Source organism: Lemur catta, chromosome 4, assembly GCF_020740605.2.
Source record: "Lemur catta isolate mLemCat1 chromosome 4, mLemCat1.pri, whole genome shotgun sequence".
Classification (NCBI taxonomy): Eukaryota; Metazoa; Chordata; class Mammalia; order Primates; family Lemuridae; genus Lemur; species Lemur catta.
In genome coordinates this window covers 108,264,210-108,290,003 of record NC_059131.1, presented here as the reverse complement: position 1 = coordinate 108,290,003, position 25,794 = coordinate 108,264,210, and the positions used below count along the sequence as shown (strand labels likewise).

Below are 25,794 nucleotides of genomic sequence, written 5' to 3'. Positions count from 1 at the left end.
ATCTGTGCACCTCTGCTCCTGTGATCCCCAGACCCAGCTCAAAGGCTCTTGCTGTACCTAGGCCTGAAGCTCTGCCCAAGTGGCTCTAGGGCCCTGGCCAGTCCTGCAACACAACCTCTGAGATTACAGAGTTGTGCCTGGGCCCCAAGAACAAACCCCTGAGTCTTCACCACTGCCAGTGAGCTGGCAGAACCTCCCCAAGGTCCAACACTTCATGAGGGATCCCACAGCCTTGAGCGCCCATCACTCCTGGACTGGGATCAAGCAAATGTCCAGAGCCCGTTCACCCAGGACACTGCCTAGAGAGCCTCTCCAAGCTGCCACTGTCACCTCTGCTGGGTGAACCTCAGTAGAGCAATCCCCTACAGCATCAGTCTCTGTGGAGAGGGTTGCATACAGCCCCCAACTCAAACTTCCATCAATAAGCTGGGGAATAACTCACCACCCCATAGGAAGATCATACAGTACCACCCTGAGCTGAGGCCATCGCAGGGGAATGGGTCAAAACAGAACAGCTGTTCTACAGGCTCTCGGTGCACCCACCCCTCTCTGATGGGTCAACATTCAAGACTAGGACACAAAAGCATCACCTAGGGTCCACCCCTTCTCCTAAGTAAACAGCAGAGTTCTCAGCAAAGGAGAACAGGTACCCTGTGAACCTATTAGCCCAGAGCCGAGTGAAGAGGAGTCAAATGAGAAGAAATCACCAACAGAACCCTGGCAACAGAAAAAAATGAAATCGTTCGACACTGCCAGGCAATCACAATGGAGCTACAATACTGGACTCCAACCAGAATGTAATTTGCCAAAATGACAGAAATGGATTTACGAATGTGGATGGCAAATAAGATGGATGGAATTGAAGAGAAAGTTGACAACCAACAAAAATCAGCCAAGAAATATTTCAGGAAATCAATGAAAAAGTCGCTTAGGAGACAACACAAGAAAGAATGTAACAGAACATAAAGAAGTGAAAGAGTTATTTAGGGAATTTTAAAAAATAGTAGAAAGCTTCAAAAACAGAAAGAAAGAAGGAGAAGAAAGAATCTCAGAGCTTGAGACAAGGCTCTGGAGCTAATCCAGTCATTCAAAAAGGCAGAGAAAAGAATAAAAAAGACTGAGCAATCACTGAGATAGATATGAGACGATGTGAAGCAAACTGACATATGAATTATAGGTATTCCTGAGGGAGAAGAAGAAAGAACAAAAAGCATGAAAGTCTATTTAAGGACCTTATGGAGGAACTTATTGGTATTGCCAGAGATTCAGACATCCAGATATAAGACAGTCATCAAACACCATGAAAATTCACAGCAAACAGGGCATCTCCAAGATGTGTAGTAATCAACCCGCCCAAAATCAAAATGAAGGAGAAAATTCTGCAAGCAAGAAGACAAAAGCCAACAACTAACCTACAAAGGGGAACTCATCAGGCTAACTGCAGATTTCTCAGTCGAGATTTTACAAGTCAGAAGGGAATAGGGCCCCATCTTCAATCTTCTTAAACAGAACAACTGCCAGACTAGGATTTTGAGTCTTACAAACCTAAGTTTCACAATGGATGGAGAAATTAAGTCTTTTCCAGACAAGCAAACACTGAAGGAATTTGCCCTGGCCAGACCTGTCCTGCAGGAAATACTCAGAATTGCATTGTATATGAATCAGCATAATAGATACCCACCAGTGTAAGATCACCCAAGAAAACCTAAAACTCACAGTTCTTATAAAATAACAGCACAAGAGGGAAAACTAAACCATAAGGTACTACCCAAAATGGCAAAAACCCATCAGCAACCCAGATATCAATTCTATCACTCAACATTAAGAGTCTGCATGCTGTACTCAAAAGACATAGTCTGGTGAAATGACTGACAAAACACCACCCAAATGTCTGCTGTCTCCAGGAAACATATCTAAACCACAGGGACACATACAGACTCAACGTGAAAGGATGGAAAAAAAATATTCCACATGAACAGAAACAAGAAGAGAGCAGGTGTAGACATTTCATACTAGATAAAGTGGACTTTAAATCAACAAAGCTATAGAATGACACAGAGGATCTTTATATAATGGTAGAGGGAGCAATTTAACAAAAAGACATAACAATCCTAAATATAAGTGCCCCAATACAGGAGCTCCCAGATACACAAAGCCGATTCCACTAGAGCTAAGCAAAGAAATAAACAGCAGCATTGTACTTACCATGGTCTTCAACACCCCACAGTCAGAGCTGGACAAATCATCAAAGCAGAAAATAAATAAATCAACACTGGACTTAAACAGGACTCTAAAATACACGGGCCTAAGAGACCTCTACGTAATACTCTACCCCAAAACTACTGAATATACATCCTTCTCATCAGCACATAGGACATTCTCCAAGACTGATCATATCTTAGGCCACAACACATGTCTTAAGAAATTCATAAAAATTAAAATCATACCATGTACTTTCTTAGACCATAGTGGAATAAAACAAGAAATCAATCACAAGCGAAACACTCAAATCTACACAAAGACAAGATAATTAAACAACCTGCTGTGCAATGATTATAGGATCAAGAATGAAATTAAGATGGAAATAAAAGGTCCCTTGCACTGAATGACAAAGGGGACAGAAGCTATCGCAAGATATAGGATTTTCCAAAAGCATCCCTCAGGGGTAAACTCATAGCTTTCAATGCCTACATCAAAAAGACAGAAATATCACAAACTAATAAGCTAACAGCACATGTCAAGGAACTAGAAGAAAAAGAGGAAACCAAACTCAAAGCCAGTGGAAGAAAAGAAAGAACAAATGTCAGAACAGAAGTAAAAGAAATAGAAAATAAAAATATATATATATAAAGAGCTAGAAAAAATAATTCTGCACTTCATTTGGAACCATAAAGGAGCCCAAAGAGCCAAAGGAATCTTAAGCAAAAAGAATTAATCTGGAGGCATCACATTACCAGCCTTCAAACTATACTACCAGGCTATAGTAACTAAAAGAGCATGAGATTGGTACAAAAAACCAGAGACACAGACCAATGGAATGGAACAGAGAACCCAGATATAAAACCATCTACCTACAGCCAATTCATCTTTGAAAAAGCAGACAATATACACTGGGGAAAAGCAGCTCTATTCAATAAACAGTGCTGAACAAACTGGATAGCCACATACAGAAGAATGAAACAGGACCCTTTGCTCTCACCACTCACAATAATTAACTCAAGATGGATAAAAGGATTAAATGTAAGGCATAAAACCATACAAAATCTAAAAGAAAATGTAGAAAAAACACTTCTAGGTATCGGCCTGGGCAAACAATTTATGACTAAGACCCCAAAGGCAATTACAGCAACAACACAATAAATAAATGGGATTTGATTAAATTAAAAAGCTTCTACATGCCAAAGCAAATAAGAGAGAAAACCAACAACCTACAGATTGGGAGAAAATATTGGCACATCCTACATATGATAAAAGGCTAACATACAGAATCTACAAAGAACTAAAACAAATCAGCAAGAGGCAAAGAAATAACCCCAAACAAATAACTCTAAAGGGGTTTCACACCGGAATTTTACCACACCTACAAAGAAGAACTGATGCCTATCCTGCAGAAATTATTCCGCAACATCAAGAAGGATGGAATCCTCCTCAACACATTTTATGAAGCCAACATAACCCTGATACCAAAACCAGGAAAGGATACAACAAAAAAAGAAAACTGCAGACCAACACCCCTTATGAATATAGATGCAAAAATTCTCATCAAAACCCTAGCCAACCGAATTCAGGTGCTTCTCACAAAAATAATCCATCACAACCAAGTGGGCTTCATCCCAGAGATGCAGGGATGGTTCAACATACACAAATCTATAAATATAACTCACCACATAAATAGTAGCAAAAACAAAGACCATATGTTCCTCTCAATAGACGCAGAGAAAGCATCTGACAAAATTCAACACTCTTTTATGAAAAGAATGCTTAACAAAATAAGCATAGGCGGGGCTTACCTAAAAATGATACAAACCATATATGACAAACCCACAACCAACATCATCCTGAATGGGGAAAAATGGAAAGCATTAACACTTAGAACTGGAATCAGAAAAGGATGCCCACTGTTCAACATAGTGCTGGACATCCTTGCTAGAGCAATTAGACAAGAGAGGAGAAATTAAGGGCATCCAAATGGGGGCAGAAGAGATCAAACTCTCACTCTTTGGTGATGATATGATATTATATATAGAACACCCAAAGGATTCAACCAACAGACTCTTGGAATTGATAAATGAATTCAGTAAAGTCTCAGGATACAAAATCAATACACACAAATCAGAGGCATTCATATATGCCAATAACAGTCAACCTCAGAACCAAATCAAAGACTCAATACTCTTCAGAGTAGCAACAATGAAAATAAAGTACCTAGAAATATATTTAACTAAGAAGGTACAGGACCTCTACAAGGAGAACTATGAAACACTGAGGAAGGAAATAGCAGAGGATGTAAAATGGTGGAAAACCATACCATGCTCGTGCATTCGCAGAATCAATGTTGTTAGAATGTCTACACTACCCAAAGTGATCTACAGATACAATGCAATCCCTATTAAAATATCAACATCATTTCTCACAGATCTAGAAAAAATAATTTAACACTTCGTATGGAACCAGAGAAGACCCCATATAACAAAAGCAATCCTATGCAAAAAGAACAAAACAGGAGGCATCAATGTACCAGACTTCAAACTATATTACAAGGCTATAGTAACTAAAACAGCATGGTACTGGCACAAGAACAGGTACAGAGACCAGTGGAACAAAATTAAGAACACAGATATAAAACCATCCTCATTTAGCCATTTAATCTTTGACAAAGCAGACAAAAACATACACTGGGGAAAAGAATCCTTATTCAATAAACTGTGCTCAGAAAACTGGATAGCCACATATAGAAGACTGAAATAGGATCCACACCTTTCACCTCTCACAAAAATCAACTCACGGTGGATAACAGACTTAAACCTAATGCATGAAACTATAAGAATTCTAGAGGAAAATGTTGGAAAAACTCTTATAAGACATTGCCTTAGGCAAAGGATTTATGAAGAAGATCCCAAAGGCAATCACAGCAACAACAAAAATAAATAAATGGGACCTGATCAAATTAAAAAGCTTCTGCACAGCCAAAGAAACTATCGCAAGAGCAAACAGACAACCTACAGAATGGGAAAAAATATTTGCATGTTACACATCTGATAAAGGGCTGATAACTAGAATCTATTTAGAACTCAGGAAAATCAGCAAAAAAAGATCAAACAACCCTATCAAAAAGTGGGCAAAGGACATGAACAGAAACTTTTCAAAAGAAGACAGAAGGATGGCCAATAAACACATGAAAAAATGCTCAACATCTCTAATCATCAGGGAAATGCAAATCAAAACCACAATGAAATATCACTTCTCTCCAGTGAGAATGGCCTTTATCAAAAAGTCCCCAAACAATAAATGTTGGCGTGGATGCAGAGAGATAAGAACACTCATACAATGCTGGTGGGACTGTAAACTAGTGCAACCTTTGTGGAAAGCAATATGGAGATACCTTAAACAGATACAAGTAGATCTACCATTTGATCCAGCAATCCCATTACTGGGAATCTACCCCAAAGACCAAAAGACATTCTGTAAAAAAGACATCTGCACTCGAATGTTTATAGCAGCACACTTCACAATTGCAAAGATGCGGAAACAACTCAAGTGCCCATCAATACATGAGTGGATTAATAAAATGTGGTACATGTATACCAGGGAGTACTATTCAGCTATAAGAAACAATGGTGATACAGCACCTCTTGTATTTTCCTAGATAGAGCTAGAACCCATTCTACTAAGTGAAGTATCCCAAGAATGGAAAAATAAGCACCACAGGTACTCACCATCAAATTGGTTTTAACTCATCCACACCTAAGTGCACATGTAGAAATAACATTCATCAGGCATCGAGCCTGATGGGAGAGGGGAGGGGAGGGGTATATACATACATGATGAGTGTGATGCGCACTGTCTGGGGGATGGACGTGTTTGCAGCTCTGACTGGGGGGGGAGGGGGAAGTAAGGGCAATATATGTAACCTAAACATTTGTACCTCCTTAATATGCTGAAATAAAAAAAGTGGGCAGAAGACATGAACAGAAGTTTTTCAAAAGAAGAGAGACCAATGGTCAACAAATAAAAAAAAATGTTCAACATCACTAATCACCAGGAAAATGCAAATTAAAAACACAATGAGACATCACCTTACCCCTTTCAGAATGGCACTCATTAAAAAGTCAAAAAAAGCAATAGATGCTGGCTTGGAAGAACAGAGAGAGGAACACTTACACATTGTTAGCAGGACTGAAAATTAGTACAACCTGTATGGAAAATAGTATGGAGATTTCTCAAAGAACTAAATGTAGACCTACCATTCAATCCAGCAATCTCAGTACTAGGAATCTACCCAAAGGAAAGGAAGTCGTTTTTTTCAACAAGACACCTGCATTAAAATGTTTATTTCAGCACAATTCACAATTGCAAAGATCTGGAATCAACCTAAGTGCCCGTCAATTCCTGAGGGGATTAACAAATGTGGTATATATATATATATATATATGTGTGTGTGTGTGTGTGTGTGTGTGTGTGTGTATATATATATATATATATATATATATACACACACATACATACCATGAAGTACTACTCGGCCATAAAAAAGGATGAATTAATGTCTTTTGCAGCAATGTGGATGGAGCTGGAGACCGTTATTCTAAGTGCAGTATCTCAAGAATGGAAAAACAAACATCACATGCATTCTCTAATAAATTGGAACTAAATGATGGGCACACATGTGCACAGAGGGAAGTAAAAGTCATTGGAAATCAAGCAGGGGAAACCGGGGATGAGGAGAGGAGTGAAAACCTACCTAACGGATGCAATGAACACTCTTTGGGTGATAGGCACACTAATAGCCCTGACTCAAGCATTACAAAAGCTATCCATGTAAGAAAAATATTTATATACCCCTAATATTTTGAAATAGAAAAAACTGGCAACTTTTTGGAATCAAATTAGATTACAATATCATGTAGAAAATAGATAAGTACATCTACCACCCACATTGTACTCAGTAAATCTGTGGATACTTGTAGACAAAAAACTACAATTATGATAAGTATAAAGACAATGTTTTTCAAAGAAAAAAATTGGATCATTCTTAAAAATAGTACGCATGTAATCTGATAATCCAAAGAATTATAGAATCAATTTAAAATTGTAAAACCTGAGCAATATAACTTAAAAACAGTTCAAGAGTATGGGATAATTTCTAAATCATAAGTTTTTTTTCTTTTCCTAATAATCTTGTTTTATGACAACTGGACTTAATAATCAAATGACTCTAAGGAGGAGAATCATTACTCTGAAAGACCGTATTAGTTCTAATGATGATGGAAACAAAAATTTAAAGGGAGAAACAGATGGCAATTTCCTTCTAGAAATCTACAAAGTAAATTACGTAGGGGAAGTAGAGGAAACACATACAATGTATATATCTACGATATAATCTGCAATGAAATAAATGAAAGTGCATCACAGGTAAATGAACCAACCTGCAAAAACAGATTGATTTTTTTGAATTGTTCTGCAACAGTCTGTTCGGCTTTTGCTTTAATCTCCCGTTTATACTGGTCAGCTTGATGACGGTCTACCATATTCCTTTCCATGTAATTTTTGAGGTCTACTATTGCTTGCTTCAACCTCATATTCTTTGTCTGTAATTTCTCATATCTTTCTTGGATTATTTCCTTAGGTAACGATTCCGGCTGAACAACTTGATTCTTTGCATATTGACGTCCACATTTTGAACATGGAAATTCCAGTGCTTGTTTTTGTTGATCAATCTGCAAGAACAAAATAATATAGTTTGGTAACGACGTAGGCTGACAATAGCCTCACAGAAAACTAATAACACATTTTGAAATAAAGTTAATTGCAAGAAAATTTTATCTATACTGTACTAGATTCCTGAAATACAGACACTTGAATTGCTCAGGAAATCAAGACCAAAGTTAAAACCACCACCAATCACAAAAACAGAGTCTTTAGTCTCATCCTCTTTGCCACACAACATTTGCACTTGATCTTAGATTTTTCTATGCTTGATTCAATTCTTTCATCCTTGAAATGGCTCGTAATAGAAAGTCTCATGCCCCTTCTTGCATGACTATTCCCCAGAATATCTAGAGAAGTCTCAGGGATATCTTATTGAGTTATTTAGGCCTGAGTCAATAAATGGCTCCCAGAAAAAGACTTTCAAAGTAAGACTCAGATTAATGAATCCTGGACATATGCATTCTAATGTCATAAGCCTTTTTCTGAACGGCAAATGTCTTAGGATCATTTGAATTACATTCCCAGGAGTGATGATCCTTGGGGTTAGGAAGCAATCATCTCCCACTATAAATGTGACAAAATCCATTCATTTGAACAAAAATGTCTTTATTCAATAGCACTATATTATAATCTTTTGATTCTTTAGACAAAATAAGGGAGCACATTAAACAACCACCACCACCAAAAATACTTTGTAGAATTTCAGCAGTACCGAGTTGGAATAAATGATTTTCCTTTAGCTGTAATGATTATCTGATTTTAAAAAAGTGAGTGAAGTGATAGTTTTAAAACATGTCTACAAACTGCTTGACATTTCTGCCATGAAATTCCCTCTCCTGAAAATGAACTGACTTTAGCAACTGGTTTCTAGTGACTATAACATGGTGGAACTGCTGTGTGACTTGTAAGCTTAGGTTAGAACACATAATTTAGCTTCCACCTGACAGCTCTCTCTAGGGAAGCCTATCCATGGAACACGGTCGCCATATTGTGAGGAAGCCCAAGCCGCATGGTGAATCCTCCTGTAGCTCCAGCTGAGCACCCCAGCTAGAGTACCAGCCACAAGGCAGCTTTGACTGCCAGATGTGTGAACAAACATGCCTTTAGGTAATTCTAGTCCCCAGTTTCACGTCACCCCAGCTGTTGCCAAGTAAGAGAAGGAATGAGCTGGCCTCTCTGAGCCCTGCTTAAAACTGCAGATTGTGAACAAAATCATGTTGTTTGGAGACACTGAATTTTGAGGTGGGTTGTTACACAGCAATAGAGAATTGGTACAGACATGGATACTAAATAGGGCGTGCTGACATTAGACAACTAAAACATGTAGGATCCCTTGGGACCAGGAGGAAGGAGGATGTTCCAAGGACCTAGACAAGAATAAGAATGAAAACCAAAAGGTCTTCCAGGAGACTGTTAGTGGAAGTCTGAAGGCCCTGGTACAGGATGACAGGGAGGGTGTCAAGGCCAGTGAAGAAATGATACTGAAACCTGGAAGAAAGCGCACTGCTGCTACACAGCAGCTAAAGTAAAATCAACATGAGAGATAAGCTAAAGAAAATTAAATAGCAAGGATCCAGGACTTCTTGGGTTCAAATATTAGTTTCCCATTTTCAGCCTGTCCACATTTCAATTTACGATATGTAGATGGTCCCTGAGTTAGGATGGTTAAAATTATAATTTTGTAACTTTACAATAGTGCAAAAATGATATACATTGAGTACATCCATCTGGAATGGCAGGTCTTGAGCTTCCAGCCTGTGTGTAAAGCCACAATCAATGACACTTCTGGGTGTAGTGAGTAGGAAGTGGTGTGTTTTTGAAGTGGGAGAAATGTAAAAAGCATGCAGCCAGGGGGTAGATTGTCCTGGCTTAAAAACTTTTCCATACCTTCTTTCATACTCATCCCGTAGATAGAGATGTCATCAAGATGGCTGATGGAGGCACCTAGCACTTGACTACTCCACAGAGAGGGACCACAGAACAAGTAGCTTAGATGCCTTGAAGAACTCCTCTAAGAGACAACACTGGAATTCAGCAGGGACCCTCCTAAACAAGGAATGAAAAGGAAGCAAAGCAGCCAGGCTGGCAGGATCAGCTCAGAGCCAGGACAGACTCCCCTATCCCCAGCGATGCACAATCCCCCAAGGGCACCTGCAATCCTAGCCATGGAGAGCCCTCAGCCCTTGCAGGTCCTGAATCTAACAAAGGGAGCTGCCTGGAGCCCACACAACCGGGCTATGCCCAAGAGGCAATTCACGCTGAGTCGCACTCAACCCTGAGACCCAGCTGCTGCAGGATATTGCACTGTAAGCACCCAGGCCCCACCAGGCTAAGCTCCACCTACCCTGTGGTCCTGCAGCCCCTGCATGTGCACATGCCTGGAGCCCCGCTGACAGCTCCTTACATTCTCCTAGAGGGTTATAGCATCGTGCACCACCTGGACCAAGAGGCGTGGCTGGGTCCCCAAAACTCTAGCTCACATAGCACCCTCTATCTCTAGGAATAGGTGGTCTGGCCCACGAGAGAATCTGCCCAAGGACAAAGGGAACCTAGGTGCATGCTCCCCAGAGCCTGGGGGCCACCTGACTGTGGCCTATGACGGTAACCCCACCCCCTCCACGGCAGGGCCACCATGCACCTGTGCACACCTTCAGGTGACGTGAGGACTGGCCTGCTCATATGTACCACACCAAATCCTGTGGACAAGCCTACCTGACATGCTGCGGCTGGTACCTGCATGCACCACACGAGAACCTGAAGACAAGGCCAGCCTGCCTGTTTTAGCTGCTGCCATCACCAGTGCCCACATGCACAAGCCAGGTTCCTGAGGATCAGCCCGCCCTTCCCAGGCCGGTGCACCTTCAGGGGCCTGAGGACAGTGCTACTGCCCACCCCCACCCCGACAATCTGGGGTCTGGAAGATAGGCCTTCCCAACTGGGCAATGCTGACAGCTCTTTCGCCTGACCTTCCCCTGACCTGCCCACCACCATCAGTGCACACACAAATGTGCCACCCAGGGGCTCAGGACTGGCACACCATTGCTACTGTCACAAACGGTGCCACATGTGCCACCTGGGAGCGTGAGGACCAACCTGCCACTGTCATCACAGCTGCTGGGCCACACTACCTGGAGGCCCAGGCACCAACGCACCCAGCCACCCCACTGACACCACTGGCACCCATCTACACCTCTGGGGTACATGTGCTAAGAATAGGATCAGTGCCAGTGTTATACTAAAGAACCAGGTACCAGGTGGAAAGAGGGGCTACTGTGAACTGAAAGATGATGGATGAACTTAATTTCCAATGAGAAAAGCTGACAGCTCAGACCTAATCTTCTTTCTTAGATATAAAAATCTACAGATGATTCTCTGAATTATAATGAGTTGATAAAACACAATACAATAAATAGCAGACTCAGTCAGCACAGCCCATGACCAAGAACTTATGGAAATGGGAGTGAAGAGGGAGGCTCTGGGTGACAGATTAAAGGTTTGAGTGGAGAAAATTGAACGAACGGACTCTGTCTTTGTAAGCCTGATTTCCACTCAAGTTGTGGAGTCAGCAAGGCATAAGCTGGCCATAAGCTCCTTCGAAAAGCAAAAAATGAAGACATTCAATACATTGACTTTTTACTATTACATAAGACAACTGGTAATATGCAACAGATTGCAAAAAATTTCTCATGAAATTTGACTGGGTACTGACATAAGAACAGACACAGAGCAACAATCTGAATGGTTAGTTCAAAATTAAACCCTTGCCTTTATGACCAATTGATTTTCAAGAAGGTTAACAAACCACCCAAATGGGAAAAGAATCATCTTTGCAACAACTGGTGCAGGGAAAGCTCTACATCCACATGCAAAAGACTAAAGGCAGACTCCCTCCAATTTCCATGTCTAAAAATTAACTCCAAATAGGAGAGCTAAATGGAAGAGCTAAAACCATAAAACTCTTAAAACACAGAGGCATCAATCTTTGTGACTGTATTTGGTGGTGATTTCTAAGACAGAACACCAAAAGAAGAAATAGATTCACTCAACTGTATAAAAATTTAAAACTTCTGTGAAAGTGAAAAACCAAGCCACAGAGTGAGAGAAAATATGTGAAAATCATGTATTGATAAAGGCCTTGTATCCAGGATATACAAAGAACACTTATAATTCAGAAATAAAAAGACAAACCAATTTAAAAGTGGGAAAAGAGTAGACATTTCTCCTAAGAAGATATACACATGCCTAATAAGCACATCCAAAGATGCTTAAAGTCAGTACTCATTAGGGAAATGCTAATCAAAATCACAATGAGGTATCACTTCACACACTAGGATGGAAAGTTTTCGGGCAAAGAGATAGAAAATATGTGTTGGCAAGGAGGTGGAGAAAGTAGAGCCCTCATACAATGCTGATGGGAATGGAAAATGGTGCAGCCACTTTGGAAAACAGATTGGTAGCTCCTCAAAAGATTAAGCGGAGATCATTAATCTCTATGCTGGATCTAATTTCCTATGATCCAGCAATTCAACTCAGGAGTATACAACCAAGAGAATTGCAAAGATACGTAAACACAAACATTGAACATGAAAGTTCCTAGCAGCATTACTAATATCATAATAGCCAAAACATGGAAACAACCCAAAGGGCCATCAAGTGATGAATGGATACATAAAATGCCTGTGTGTCTAAACAACGGAATATGAATCAGCAGTTAAGACATTAAGAACTGATCCAATTGTTTTCAAGATGGCTGACCAGAAGCATTACCAGCACACGTTATCCACCTAGACGAACCAAAAGAGCGTGTAGGCAACCACATCCTGAGTATATTATCCAAGAGGCAACATGAGAGTTCAATAGAAAAGCAAAAAAAATACTCCAAATTCTGGGAAGGACAAGAAAGATAAGCAGCTCACAGGGCCAGGAGTGGCTGAACACGGGGAGTGGATCCACGATGCAGGTGAGGATGAGTTTCTTTCTGAGCTCCACATTCCCGCTGGGGAATCATACCGTCCACACCAGGAGAAAGCACCTTGACTCTCCCAAGCCCTGAATCTAAGCTAGGGAGTGGCCAGGGGACTCTGAGAAAAAGTAAAAGCAATGTAAAATTAAGAGCTAGATTGTTCTGCACAGACTAGACCACAAGTGCTGAAGTGTAAAGTCAGCAAGGGAAAGCTTCACAGAGAAGGGGAAATTGTGTGCCGGGTCTGAATAAATGAGGCTAGATGAACAGAAACTGAAAAGGCAGAAAGGATGGCATGAGTGAGGCAGAGAGATGGTGACTCCAGCCCAAAGAACTCTGAGGATAAAATCCTGTGGCAGGGAAATGACAACATATGTCCACATAGTAACTAGGAAATGAATCTTCATAGCTGCATTATTCAAAACAGCCCCAAAGCAGAAGCGACATAAATGTCCAGCAACCGATGAGTGGGTAACTGGTATACCATACAAGCAAATAGTACTCAACTAAAATAGAAAGGAAGTATTGATATGTGCTACAACACACACGACCCCTGAAACATGAGGCTATGGGAAAGAAGCCAGTCATGAAGTATGACACATTCTATGACTCTATGTTTATTAAATGTCCACAACAAACAAGTTGGCAGAGACAAAAATTAGAAGATGGTTGCCTAGGAAGCAGAAGGTGGAGGGACATGGGTGAGTGGCTAAGGGCTATGGAGTCTCTTTTTAGGGTGATGAAAATATTCTAAAATGGACTGTGATCATGGTTACACAGCTCTGTGGGGATACTGAGAGACAGTGACTTTTATTCTTTAAATGAGTGAACTGTATGGTATGTGTATTATATCCCAATATTTCCTTAATTCTCTATTTTACATGTGCATACTATATATGATCTTAATATTTCTATGCTTTTTAACAATGTTTTTCTTTTTATATATTTAGGGCATACATGTGTAGTTCTGTGATATTGATATACTGTGTAGATATGAATGAAGTTTGGGCTTTTAATGTAATCATCACCTGAATGGTGTTTATTGTACCCATTAAATAACATTTCACCCCTGACTCCCCTCAATCCCTTCTGAATCTACAAATGTCTGTTATTCCACTTTCTATGTTTACGTGTACACATGATATAGTTCCCACTTACAGGTGAGAACATGTGGTATTTTTCTCTTATTTCATTGAAGAGAATAGCCTCCAGTTCTATCCATGTTGCTGGGAAAGACCTAATTTCATTCTTTTTTTCTTCTGTGCTTTTACAAACCATGTAAATGAAAGGAAGGTGAAGGAAATGTCTACGTTTTGAAACAGTTTGTAAATCAGCCTAAATATTTGCATTTTGGAGAACACTAAAGATAGCCTTTCCATACAAGTTATCCTGAAATAGGCCGGGTGCGGTGGCTCATGCCTCTAATCCTAGTAATCTGGGAGGCTGAGGTGGGAGGATTACTTGGGGTCAGGAGTTCTAGACCAGCCTGAGCAAGAGCAAGACCCCGTCTCTACTGAAAATAGAAAAACTGAGCTGGGCAATTAAAAATAGAAACAAAAAATTAGCCGCGGCCGGGCGCGGTGGCTCACGCCTGTAATCCTAGCACTCTGGGAGGCCGAGGCGGGCGGATTGTTTGAGCTCAGGAGTTCGAGACCAGCCTGAGCAAGAGCGAGACCCCGTCTCTACTGAAAATAGAGAGAAATTATATGGACAGCTAAAAATACATATAGAAAAAATTAGCCGGGCATAGTGGCACATGCCTGTAGTCCCAGCTACTCAGGAGGCTGAGACAGGAGGATTGCTTGAGTCCAGGAGTTTGAGGTTGCTGTGAGCTAGGATGATGCCACGGCACTCACTCTAGCCTGGGCAACAGAGTGAGTCTCTGTCTCAAAAAAAAAAAAAAAAAGAAAGAAAAAAAAAATAGCCGGGCATTGTGGCAAGTGCCTGTAGTCCCAGCTACACAGGAGGCTGAGGCAGGAGGATCGCTGGAGCCCAGGAGTTTGAGGTTGCTGTGAGCTATGCTGATGCACAGCACTCTACCCAGGGTGACTGAGTGAGACTCTGTCTCAAAAAACAAGCAATACAAAAAAACCCAAGTTACCCCGAAATCCATGAAAGACATATACACAGATCCTGTGTCCATTCTCAAAACTGAAAATGGGAAATCAGAAAATATTATGGAACATTCCATGAAACATTATCCTCTTGGTTAATCAGGCTTCCCTCACCATAGCAATAGTGAAATCACTAAAGATCACAGTTGAACAACAACAACAAAAAAGACTCTCAACTTCTGTGAGGAATGATGTTTAATTCTGAATTTTCCTAAAGATGTTATAAGAAAAACCATATGCAATTCGAAGAAAAAATGGCTGAATGACAGAGTTTAGAAAATAAATGCATGTAAAGATATATAACTGTAATAAAATCAATTATAATAAAAATACAAATGAAAGCTACACACTGAAATCACTATCATAAACACTTTATGTTACTTAACCAGCTATAGATGAACTGTTGACATGTTACATTTCATACATACTTGACTTTTGATTTGATCTATTTTCTTCTTTGAACCTGTCCCATCTTCTAAATTAACGTGACACGGTGAAACCTCTACAAAAGCCTCTGGCCTTGGTTGTTTTTTCAAGGTAGTAGCCAGTTCTTGTAGATGTCTCACAAGTACCTGATAAGATATTTTTCTTACCTCATTTTATAAATCACCTTATTATTAAATCACGTTAAGAATATCTAACTCTAACATACATACTTTGAAAAATATCACCACATATACTGATTCACCTTCTTTTCCTCATGTGTACACATTCCTGTTTATGACTGAATTCAGTTGAGATCACAGAAAGTGTCAGCTTCCTGCCAAATTGCTATCCTGTTACTTAATCAACAGATTCAGCCCACTAGTCACTTGTCCCCTGAGGAATTTGCAATGTTCCACGATCTAATGAAGTCTCAAAAAGAAATGGGTATGTGGGAGGGACCGATGGGGGTAGGAGAGTCTACATTGTAAAATGCTTTCCTTCTTTTTTATCAGAAGCTTAAATCAACCTCAGAGTTCCTCACATATTCAATTGCCTGCTCAAATCCTTCCCATAGATTCCTTTGTCAGAGTAAAAGCAAAATTCCAACAGCCTTCAAGGTCCTAGCATACCTGGCCTCCACCCTACTCCCTGACTTCAGCTCCTATCTCTCTCCCCTACTCACTCCATCCCCACTAGATGTGAATCCTGCCACACCTCATTAGTCTGAAAATGGGGATCCAATGCCAAACTCACAAATCACAGATAGCTATAGTTATCTTTATACTAGACAAAGTTATTTCCAAATCATAGTGATTGAGCTTTGAAATGACAATTATGAGCAAATTATGTGTAAAAATATACAAAGCAAATAAAAAATAACACTGAGAAGAGTAAATCAACTATGGTTTTGCTAAAATTCAGTAGTACATTATGATTTTTTTTTAAATTTCAGAGTATTACGGGGGTACAAATGCTGTGGTTACAGGAATTACTTTTGTGCAATTTGAGTCGAAGTTATAAGTGTGCCCATCACCGAGACAGCGTGCACTGTACCCTTTAGTTGCGAATTTACGTGTCCCCTCCTCTCCCCACCCGCCTGATTGGTTTCTGCTGAGTGTTACTACCATCTTATGATTTAATAAAAGTAAACTGCTGTTGAAGAATTGATAGGTCATAAACAGTACATCATTTCAAATTGAAATATTTTCAGATATAAGTCAAACAGACATGAATTAAAATAAAATTATGCCAACTAAAACATATAAAAAGCTACTGAAGTCAAAGTATTACAAGATACAGCAGTACATTTCAGTTCATCTCTGGAATCTAAATTTAATGGTCAGAGTAACCCACTTCACTGAATCTTAATTTCATAATACTCATTTCAGGTATAAACATTTCCATGTATCTGCTTCATCATGGTGTTAAAATGGGGCAACATAAAGACATTGAAATTGCATTTTACACAGTGTAAGTCTGCACTATTAATGTTAGTCTATACTGAAAATTTGTAGCTTAACCTCTTAGAATTTCGAAGGTGACTTGATGTCTTTCCTCAAAGAACAGCATCTCTCCCATCTATTTGCTGGAAACAAGGTATGTTTCTACGCTGACAGAGCAAATACTTTTATCATTCTAGATATTTTTGAATCCAGCTGGATTCAACATTTACCCATAATGAAATATTATCTGCAATTTTCTTTCAGGAGATTTGAAAAACATTTACCATTCTGTGTACTTACTGTTCTTTCTGCAGACTCTTTTTCCAAATGACACATTGTTTCTTTTAAACGATCACATTCATTGGTGAGCTCCTGAAGTTTTCCTTCTAGAAGCAGACTTTGCTTGTCACTGCCAGCTTGACTTTGTTTCACAATATCCTGAAGCTGGTCCTGGATATTGGTTACTGTCTCGTCTTTCTGGGCAGCTTTGTTGTGAGCAGCATGTAGTTGCTGTCGAAGCAACATATTTTCTCTTTGTAGTTCACAGAATCTCTGCTCTAGAGATTCCTGCTTGCCCATGTGTGGATTCACTTTGCTTTGGTCACTGCCATACGTTTGTTCTATTTCCTTCGTTTGGCACTGTGTTTGCCTTAGGTCTCTTTGTACAACTTCTAAAAACAACGTTTTTTCTCGGAGGAGCTCTCTTGTGTGATGGAGCTCCGTTTCCAGGCTATCGATCTTACTTTCTGCTTTAGAAAGTTTTTCAGAAAGAATCTCATTGTTTTCTTTTAGATTCGACATGTAAAAATTCATTTTGTCTTGTAAGTGATCCCACTTGTGTCTTGCTGTGTACAAAGCAAGCTCTAGGTGTTTTCTTGATGTCTCACTTTCATCAAGATCACGTGTAGAGGCAGTCAGTCTGGAATGGCATGAGGCAAGTTCTTCTTCCAGTCTTTCCTTGTTTTGTGTTTCACTCTCCAGTTTACACTTTAGCATTGCATTCTCAGCTGTGAGAACACAAAGCTTCTCACCATACTGAGACACAGTTTTAGTTAATGTTTCCAAATTCAGCAGTAGAGTCATGTAAACGTCATCATACTTTTCTTTCATAATTTCCATGTCCTTTAGATATTTCTTTTCATTTTCTTCATTCTGACTTTTAATTTTGTCTCTCTCCATTCTCACCATGGCAAGTTCTTCCTGCAACATGCGATTCTTATGGGGTAGATCTTTTTCTCTTTCTTGGCTATGAGAAATCTATGGAAAACCAAGGAAGCTTTTAGCTATCTCTCAATACAAGGACCTATCTATCATGATTTCCTCTGAAATTAAAAGATAACCTGTCCATTTATACAATGAAAGGGTTGCAATAAGTGGATATACAACTGGAAAAGAAGTTGGAGCAAACCCTCCAACCTTATAGAGCATAAATTCCCACAGGATCAAAAATTTATTTGAAAACAATTAATCCATGAAAGTAAAAAAGAAACCACTACCGGATTTTTAAGGATCTCAGAACTGGAAAAACCTTTCCCTGAATTACAACAAACCCAAAGGCATAGAATGAAAGATTCATAAATTTGACTACATTTAAAAATTGGGTTTGCACTCTAATATCTAACCTTATACTACCCCCATGGTGAGAGCCTTAGGTCTGCCTATCTTTGGACAGATAAAATTTCCCAAAGTACTTTACGTTCCTTTTTCCTGGGAATATTCTATAGATACTCTACTTTTCTAACATTTGTATAGTCTTCTTTTGCTATCACCTAGATTTTCCACTAAATAGCCAGATTTAGAGAATGTGACCTTGTGGGGCTTCATGACGACAAAGGAAGCTTTCCCCCTTCTGCACTCAGCTTATTCTTTTCCCCACTGCCTTTTATCATTCTACGCTTATCTGGATCCTGGGATCTCAAAACAAATGATGGTGTTCACTGAAATATATCAACCAAGTTTGCCACAACACAAGGGGCAGAGTGTAACTGCTGAGTTGCCAGTGCGGAATTCTGAAAAATGAGATGCTCCCCAAATTCCATATTCAATAGACATAAAAATTTATGGATGGAGAATGTACCGCATGAGTAATTACCTGCTTCACCTCCCTTATCTACTGATAATGGCAGTAAAACCAAGAAAGATGAAATGATTCCTCCAAAAGTGGTATTCCTAAAGTGGTATTACCTAGCATTTTATGGCACCAAAAGAGACGAAGCGATGCCATCATGCTGAGTCACATAAATTATCAGAGAAATTCACCAAATTTGTCAGATAAATTAAAGGTGTGACTTTGTCAAAGTAATATAATGCCTTGGACGTAGAGGGGCGGGGTGGGAGGCCTCTTCTACTTTTACTTTTAAAGAAGAAATGTCTCCAGATTTTTGTCTACCACTGAAACTCAATGTCGAGAACTCAGCTTTCTACCCTGGAGTCAAATACTAAATTTTTGGCTGAGCATTTATGCTACTTATAAAATCATATATGAAAAATCTAACCATACTTCATTAAACAACATAATATAAAGTTCCTATTCAACAGAAACATTTGAGAGTGGTGATTTTGAAATAAATATGTGGAAGTTATGTGTATTTATTGTCCAAAATATTTAAAGTGGTCATGATGGAATTATAAGCTCCAAAAGTTTGACTTAACTGATCAACTTGCACACATAAAAGCACATTCAGAGATCCATTGGGCTGGCCACATTTGTTGCAACTCTCAAGGTTAGACACAGTTGTATCTCCTCTCAGTCACTGCGTCCTTCCCAATGTATTCCCATTGTGTTCTTTCCATGAATGCAATTCATCTTTCAGTAAATGGGGTGAGGGGGACCCTAGAGCTCATTATTAATAGATAGTTTTATCAATTTTCTTTATGCTTATCCTGGTGCAGGTGGTCACATGGTATACCGCCAAATTATTAGTAGTTTCCCAGTCCTTATGCCACCTGGGAGACTGATAGAGGGAGTTAGGTTGATGAAGAAATAATGATTATGAGAAACTTTTCCTGAAATCCAATCATGTACATAGCAGAAATAATCTATTTCTACACACAATTACATATATGGAAAACCCTATTTTACATATGAGCTTTTCATATCATAAGTAGAAAATCAAAATGGATCAAGAACTGATCAAGAGAAAAAACAAAGAGTAGCAGTAAGTGAACCCCTACCTCTTTTTCAAGCAGACCTTTTTCTTTCTCCACAGACAGTAATTCTACTTGTAACATGTCTACCTCATTCTTAAACTTTTGCGTATCTTGTCGTAATTCTTCTTTTAGATATACTTTTGATGCTCTGTCACTGTGTGGTGAAGAACTCAAATTTTCATGATATGAACCTATGAAGTCACAACATTTTGCATGACATTAAATTACACCCATGGATAGCCGACCGTATCTGCTTGTATTGCTCTATGGTAGGGAAAAAGGAGCTCTGCAGGATCATGGGCCTCAACCATCAACGCCTTCACAACAGGAGGAGGACAGGTAGAATGGGAAAATTTTGCTCTACTTCTCTGTCAGGTTTTGGCACTGGACGCTCACTTTATATTCGTCCCACCTTTCTAATCCCCTGTTCTTCCATTTTCTGAAGAATTATTTTATTTGACCACTTTCTTTTACATCCTCCTTTTTCTCCTTCCTTCGCATACTCCCTGTACTCTTTCCCTTCCCCAGTCTTCATTCCCTCTTTGACTCCTTGCCTCCTCCTTATTTCCTGACTTCCCCCAGGTCTTAGACCATCTTGAAATGGAACTAACGATTCAGCTCCTTTCACTGACATTCTCAATTTCATCTGTTGCTAGCACCTGAGAAGATCTACAATGTGTCACCATTTCACTTCTCCTTTTCCTTACTAGGTATCTTAATAGGTGATTTTTTTTTTTTTTTTTTTGGCCTGGTAGAATAGATCAGGGCTCATGTTTTTAAACAAATGTTCTCCAAATGACTTTTTTTTTTTTTTTTTTACAAATATGGTTCTTACCTTCTATTTGTCCATTTACTGTATTTCTTCCTTTTTGATCTACAGCCCTAGATGAAGGACCAACATCCTTCTGTAGAGGACTCTTTGAGATACTCTGTCAAAATTTATATCAATAATGAGTTTCAATAAAAAAAAAGAAGTTTCATCAAGACTTCCATCATGTTCTAAAAAAAAAAAAATCTGAATCTCCTATTTTAAACCCAGTCAGATCTAAAAGGAGAAATATCTATTGAAAATTAAAACGTTTCAATAGAATACTTCATCTATGCTCTCTAGATAAAGTTTACCTCTCATCTTCATATGGGATATTGACTCTGTAATCCAAGCACAGAATGCCAAAGCAAACAGATTTCTGGACAAAATATTAACTCATGTGAATATTTTAACAAAGAACTAACTTCAAAATGCCTAACTCGACTTTGCATTCCCCACCAAAAAAGTCAACTAAAAAAAAAAAAACATATATATATACATATATATATAAAACACATTTGCTATAATACACTCTGCATTAAGCATTTAAAATATTTCTAATTCTAGAAACATTTTAGTGTTAAAACAGAACACTTGGCATGATATGAACTTTGGAATATGTCAATAAAAATGATGATGATGATGGTTACCCTCTTCCTGCTTCCTGGTCATTCCAGGATCCTACAGGTAAAATGATGAAATGTGATCCACTGATTTCTGTGCACAATGTTGTCCTCCTAGACTTTCACATGGCTGGTTCCTTCTTCAACCATGTGAAAGTTGGCCATTTAAATGTCACCTTCAGAGAAATCTTCTCTGACTACAGAATTACACTCTCACTCCCAGCTCCACCCTAACTACGAACCTCTTTAATATTGTCTAACCTAACCTTCTCTGTTTTCTTTATATGGAGCACTTAATAAGGACTATCAAATGTTTTTTGCTTACTACCTTTTCTATTCCTACCACTGCAGTAACAGAGTTCATCTTGTACATTCAGCATCTAACCACTAAGCACATAATCTGTACTGAGTAACAAGAATTTATTCAAGGTCAACACATGTAAAATCCTATCTGGAGGGTTATCAAGTGCCAAATCACTATATTCCTATAGCACATCTCCAGTAATAGTCTGCTGAAACTTAACATACCCCAGACTAACAAGCCACATGCCCGTTCTAACTTCCCAATTCTTTTCTGGATGCTACTGCTTTCAGATTTACAAAAAACACCCTTGATATTTATTAACTCACTGAACACCAGTGTGATCATTTGATCTTACGTTTGTATACACACTTTCAGTTAAAAACTGTTTTCACATTTCTTATCACAGTTATTCATCACCCATACATACAAGGTAGATATTAGTATGACTTTTAAGAATGAGGTCACTAAAGGTCCAAGAGGATGAATCATTTTTTCCACTATTCCAGGGACAGTATGTGATACAACCAAGACACTAACCTATCTTCTGACTCCCACTCAGTGCTGGTACCACTGTGCAACAACTGCTTCTAAGAGGTCAGGAGATTTCCACCTCTTTCCACACTTGTGCCCTTACTATACATTGTCATTATTTCAAGCATGGGTGCCACAAATATATTCAATGCATTCTATTCTTGAAAATGAATTCTACTTACCTGAACATCACTAAACCAAAATGTTACTATGACACTCCTATATTTACTATTACCCATACATTTCCTTCTCCTGAAATGGTCCTTGCAGACCGAAACTAGAATATCCAAATGCATTAAAACCTTCATGTATCAAGTATTATCATTTGAACTTTCATGTTGCAAAAAATTCTCATCCAAACTGTTTCTCTCTGAGGGTCATTAGGCCCCTCACACATCCAGAAGTACCAAACAATCTTACATCGGGCCATGGGGTGACCTGCAATTTTTCTATAGGTTACAGATAAACATACTTCAGAGACCAAATTGATTCCCTGTCACTTCTAAGCCTTACTTGTTGCACTATACTGCCTGCACAATGGAATGCTATAAACTGGCAGAATTGCATCATGCAGCCCTAACATACTTAGAACACAATTACTTTCTTAATAATGAGGTGAAAATGTAAGAAAATAATTCCTTCTATATATATATACAGAGGTGAGAGTGAAAAGTCAGATCATCGCTTTTTAAGATTTAACAACGCTTGAAGCTGCCCTCAGGGAACTGGGAGCATCCTGAGCACAGAGCACAAGGCCGCTGGCACCCTGGAGGTCCTTCTTCCTCCCCACAGACCACAGCCCACGTGGTGGGCACCATACTGCTTTCGCACCCATTGTGTGCCTCTGTGCTGCCCAGGGAGCTTCAGCCCTTCAGTTTCTCATTTCACTGGAACTGACACCAATGTGCTACACAACCCACTCAGACTGCAGCAGCCAGAGGGCACCAGTGAATCTCGGGGACCTGAGCGATCTCACAGCTGGCACATTCTGGGCAGGCTGCCTACATGTGAGAGGACAGCACCGAATCCCAGAAGGGCTCCTTGAGACACAGGTGTCAAGAATGACAGGTCTCATTCTTGTAGACCCTTCTCATCTTGCTCCTCCCTCCCTCTTCTATCCACCGCTGCTGGCACAGCCCTGGCAGTTCCCTCAGATTTCATGCCTAGTGTAATCAGTGACATGACCAGGATGCTAACGTGTCACCTGACTTCTCCTCCGTCCAGGTACCACTGTGCAGCAGCTGCTTCTATCTAAGAGGTCAAGCTCTTTCCACAGCTGTCCCCTTACTATATACGGCGTCACTAGTTCCTACCTCCCCTTGTAAAAGCACAGCAGCCACAAATATATTTAGCGCATTTTGTTTTTGAAAACAAATTCTACTCATCAAAATATCACTAAATAGAATTGCTGTTATTAAACTCTCACGCATTTACTATTCCTCACACTTTTCCATCTCCTCTTTCCTCAACATCTTGACTTGACTACCCAACATTTTAAAATCTTCAGGTTTCAGGCACTATCTTTGTTAATGCCAGCTTCCAAAACATGCTACTCCAAACTCTTTCTCTTTGAATGTCATTGGACCTTTCACACGTTCACATGTACCATGCAATTTAACATTTGGCCACGGCTTGACCCGGAAGAATTCTTTAGCTTGTAGGTCAACATACTTCAAAGCCCAAATTGATTCTTTCCCACTTCTAAGCCTTATTTTTTACCCTACAGTATGATGGCCTCTTAAAACTATGCAGCAAACGAGCAGAATTATACTGCACAGCTGTCATGTCCTCAGCACACCATTATTTTCTGACCTATAAGCTAAAAATGGTAAGACGATCAGCCCTTTTATGCAAATGCAGAGGTCAGACTGTGACATCACACTACCCCTTCTTGGATTTTAACTTCACTCAATGCTTAGATTTTAACAGCATAACAACAACAAGAACAAAACACAGTACCTCCGAATCCCAATCCCAAGGTGACGACGCTTCCTCTTCCTTCGGTCCAGACGTTAACAAGGACATCTTAGCTGTAAAATGTCATTCACAGAGTCATTGATGAGAACATGTGTGACTGTATGTTTCAAATACCTACACAAGTCTACTGCCATTCACTTTTATTTAGATGCAATAAAATTAATAGCAAAAAATTATTTCACAATTGATGCAGATTAAAAGAACAAAAGCTAGGCCGTATGAAGGAATACAAGAAAAGAAAAATAATTACAGGAAATGGTGGTTACATTTGAAACCACATACGTTAACTGGTGCCTTTATAACAGTATTTACGCATGGAAAAATCTCAGAGATATTCACTGATTTACCGCTTCTGCTATTTTCACGCATTACAGTATAACTGACATTACTTTTTTGCTCTCGTGGAGCATTTTCAATAATACTCATACCATTTTCCTCTCTGAAACCTGCTGGCTTTGTTGTCTCCTCCTGTAAAAAAAAAAAAAAAAAAAAAAGAAACGCACTTCAGAACACATTGTATTTATTCTCTCACTCACCCACTCACTCAGTCAGATAACACACAGTCACTGTGTCTGCCAAATCATGGGCAACATTCTGGGACAAAGCGGAACACATAAACAGAAGGCAGATTCTGCCTGATATTCAAGCGGGACTTGAGATGTATGGAAGCAAATAAGAAGACAAATGGGTAAGTCACTAAGTCACCAGTTCGACAAACGGACTGAACAAAGTCTAGTGAGGGCACAAAGGAGAGAACAGTCCGATCTAACTGGGAAACTCCAGAAACGCTACAAAGAGAGGAATGGATTTTGAAAGGCACACAAAATACAGACCGAAGGTGTGAAGAATTTCTGGACATGTGGGATCAGCCCAAGGACAAGGAAGCAACCAGGCAAATAGAGGAAGCAAAATAATGTGGTAAAACTGCAAAACAGCTATAGGAAGCGGGATGGAGAGGGAAAACGGGAGAATCAGTCATGGAATGAGCATCCCCTCAATGAGGAGATGACTTACACCTTCACAAATATATTTTGAAAGGTCACCCAGGCAGCCATGGAAAGCTAAATGAACTTACCAAGCGGGGGTGGGGGGGCGGGAATCCAGAAAACAGTCTTCCAACATCATAAGTCAGAGAGTGAGTAAGCGTAATGAGATAGGAAAAATGGTGAGCAGGTAGAAGATACAGAACTTGGTGAATGACAGATTTGGTGACAGGGGGGAGCACTGGAGAGCTGGACTGTTCCTGCTTGAGTCTTTCACTGCTATTTATTCGGGGCTGTTTACTGGGGTCAAGAAGCCAGATGTCGGAGTATATTACGGACAGTCAGGAAGACTCAGACAAGGGTCAAGGACAGCTTCACCTGGGAATGCGTCAAAGCTGAGGCACCCAGCAGACGTGATGCACAACACAGAGCTGGGTAAACACACTGGGCGTAGGAATCGGTAAGCTTACTCGGGAAAATTATCTGGAGTTATGAAGGTAAATATTTGAAAACCATACAAAAGTGGCAGAATTCCATAAGGCAA

At 39.6% G+C, this 25,794-nt stretch overlaps 1 protein-coding gene across 1 annotated transcript in view; it reads right to left on the bottom strand.

The window, feature by feature from the left end:
• Positions 1-24,284, bottom strand: part of LOC123637393 (coiled-coil domain-containing protein 144A-like) — a 42,597-nt gene extending 18,313 nt beyond the window's left edge. Inside the window, exons 1-5 of the mRNA XM_045550582.1 lie at positions 24,250-24,284; positions 20,860-20,953; positions 20,049-20,215; positions 17,175-18,131; positions 7,647-7,937 (exon numbers count right to left, since the gene is read on the bottom strand). Coding sequence (XP_045406538.1) covers positions 7,647-7,937; positions 17,175-18,131; positions 20,049-20,105 — 1,305 coding nt within the window. The 5' untranslated portion in view covers positions 20,106-20,215; positions 20,860-20,953; positions 24,250-24,284. The remainder of the gene's footprint in view (positions 1-7,646; positions 7,938-17,174; positions 18,132-20,048; positions 20,216-20,859; positions 20,954-24,249) is intronic.
• Between the last annotated feature and the right edge of the window lie 1,510 nt (positions 24,285-25,794).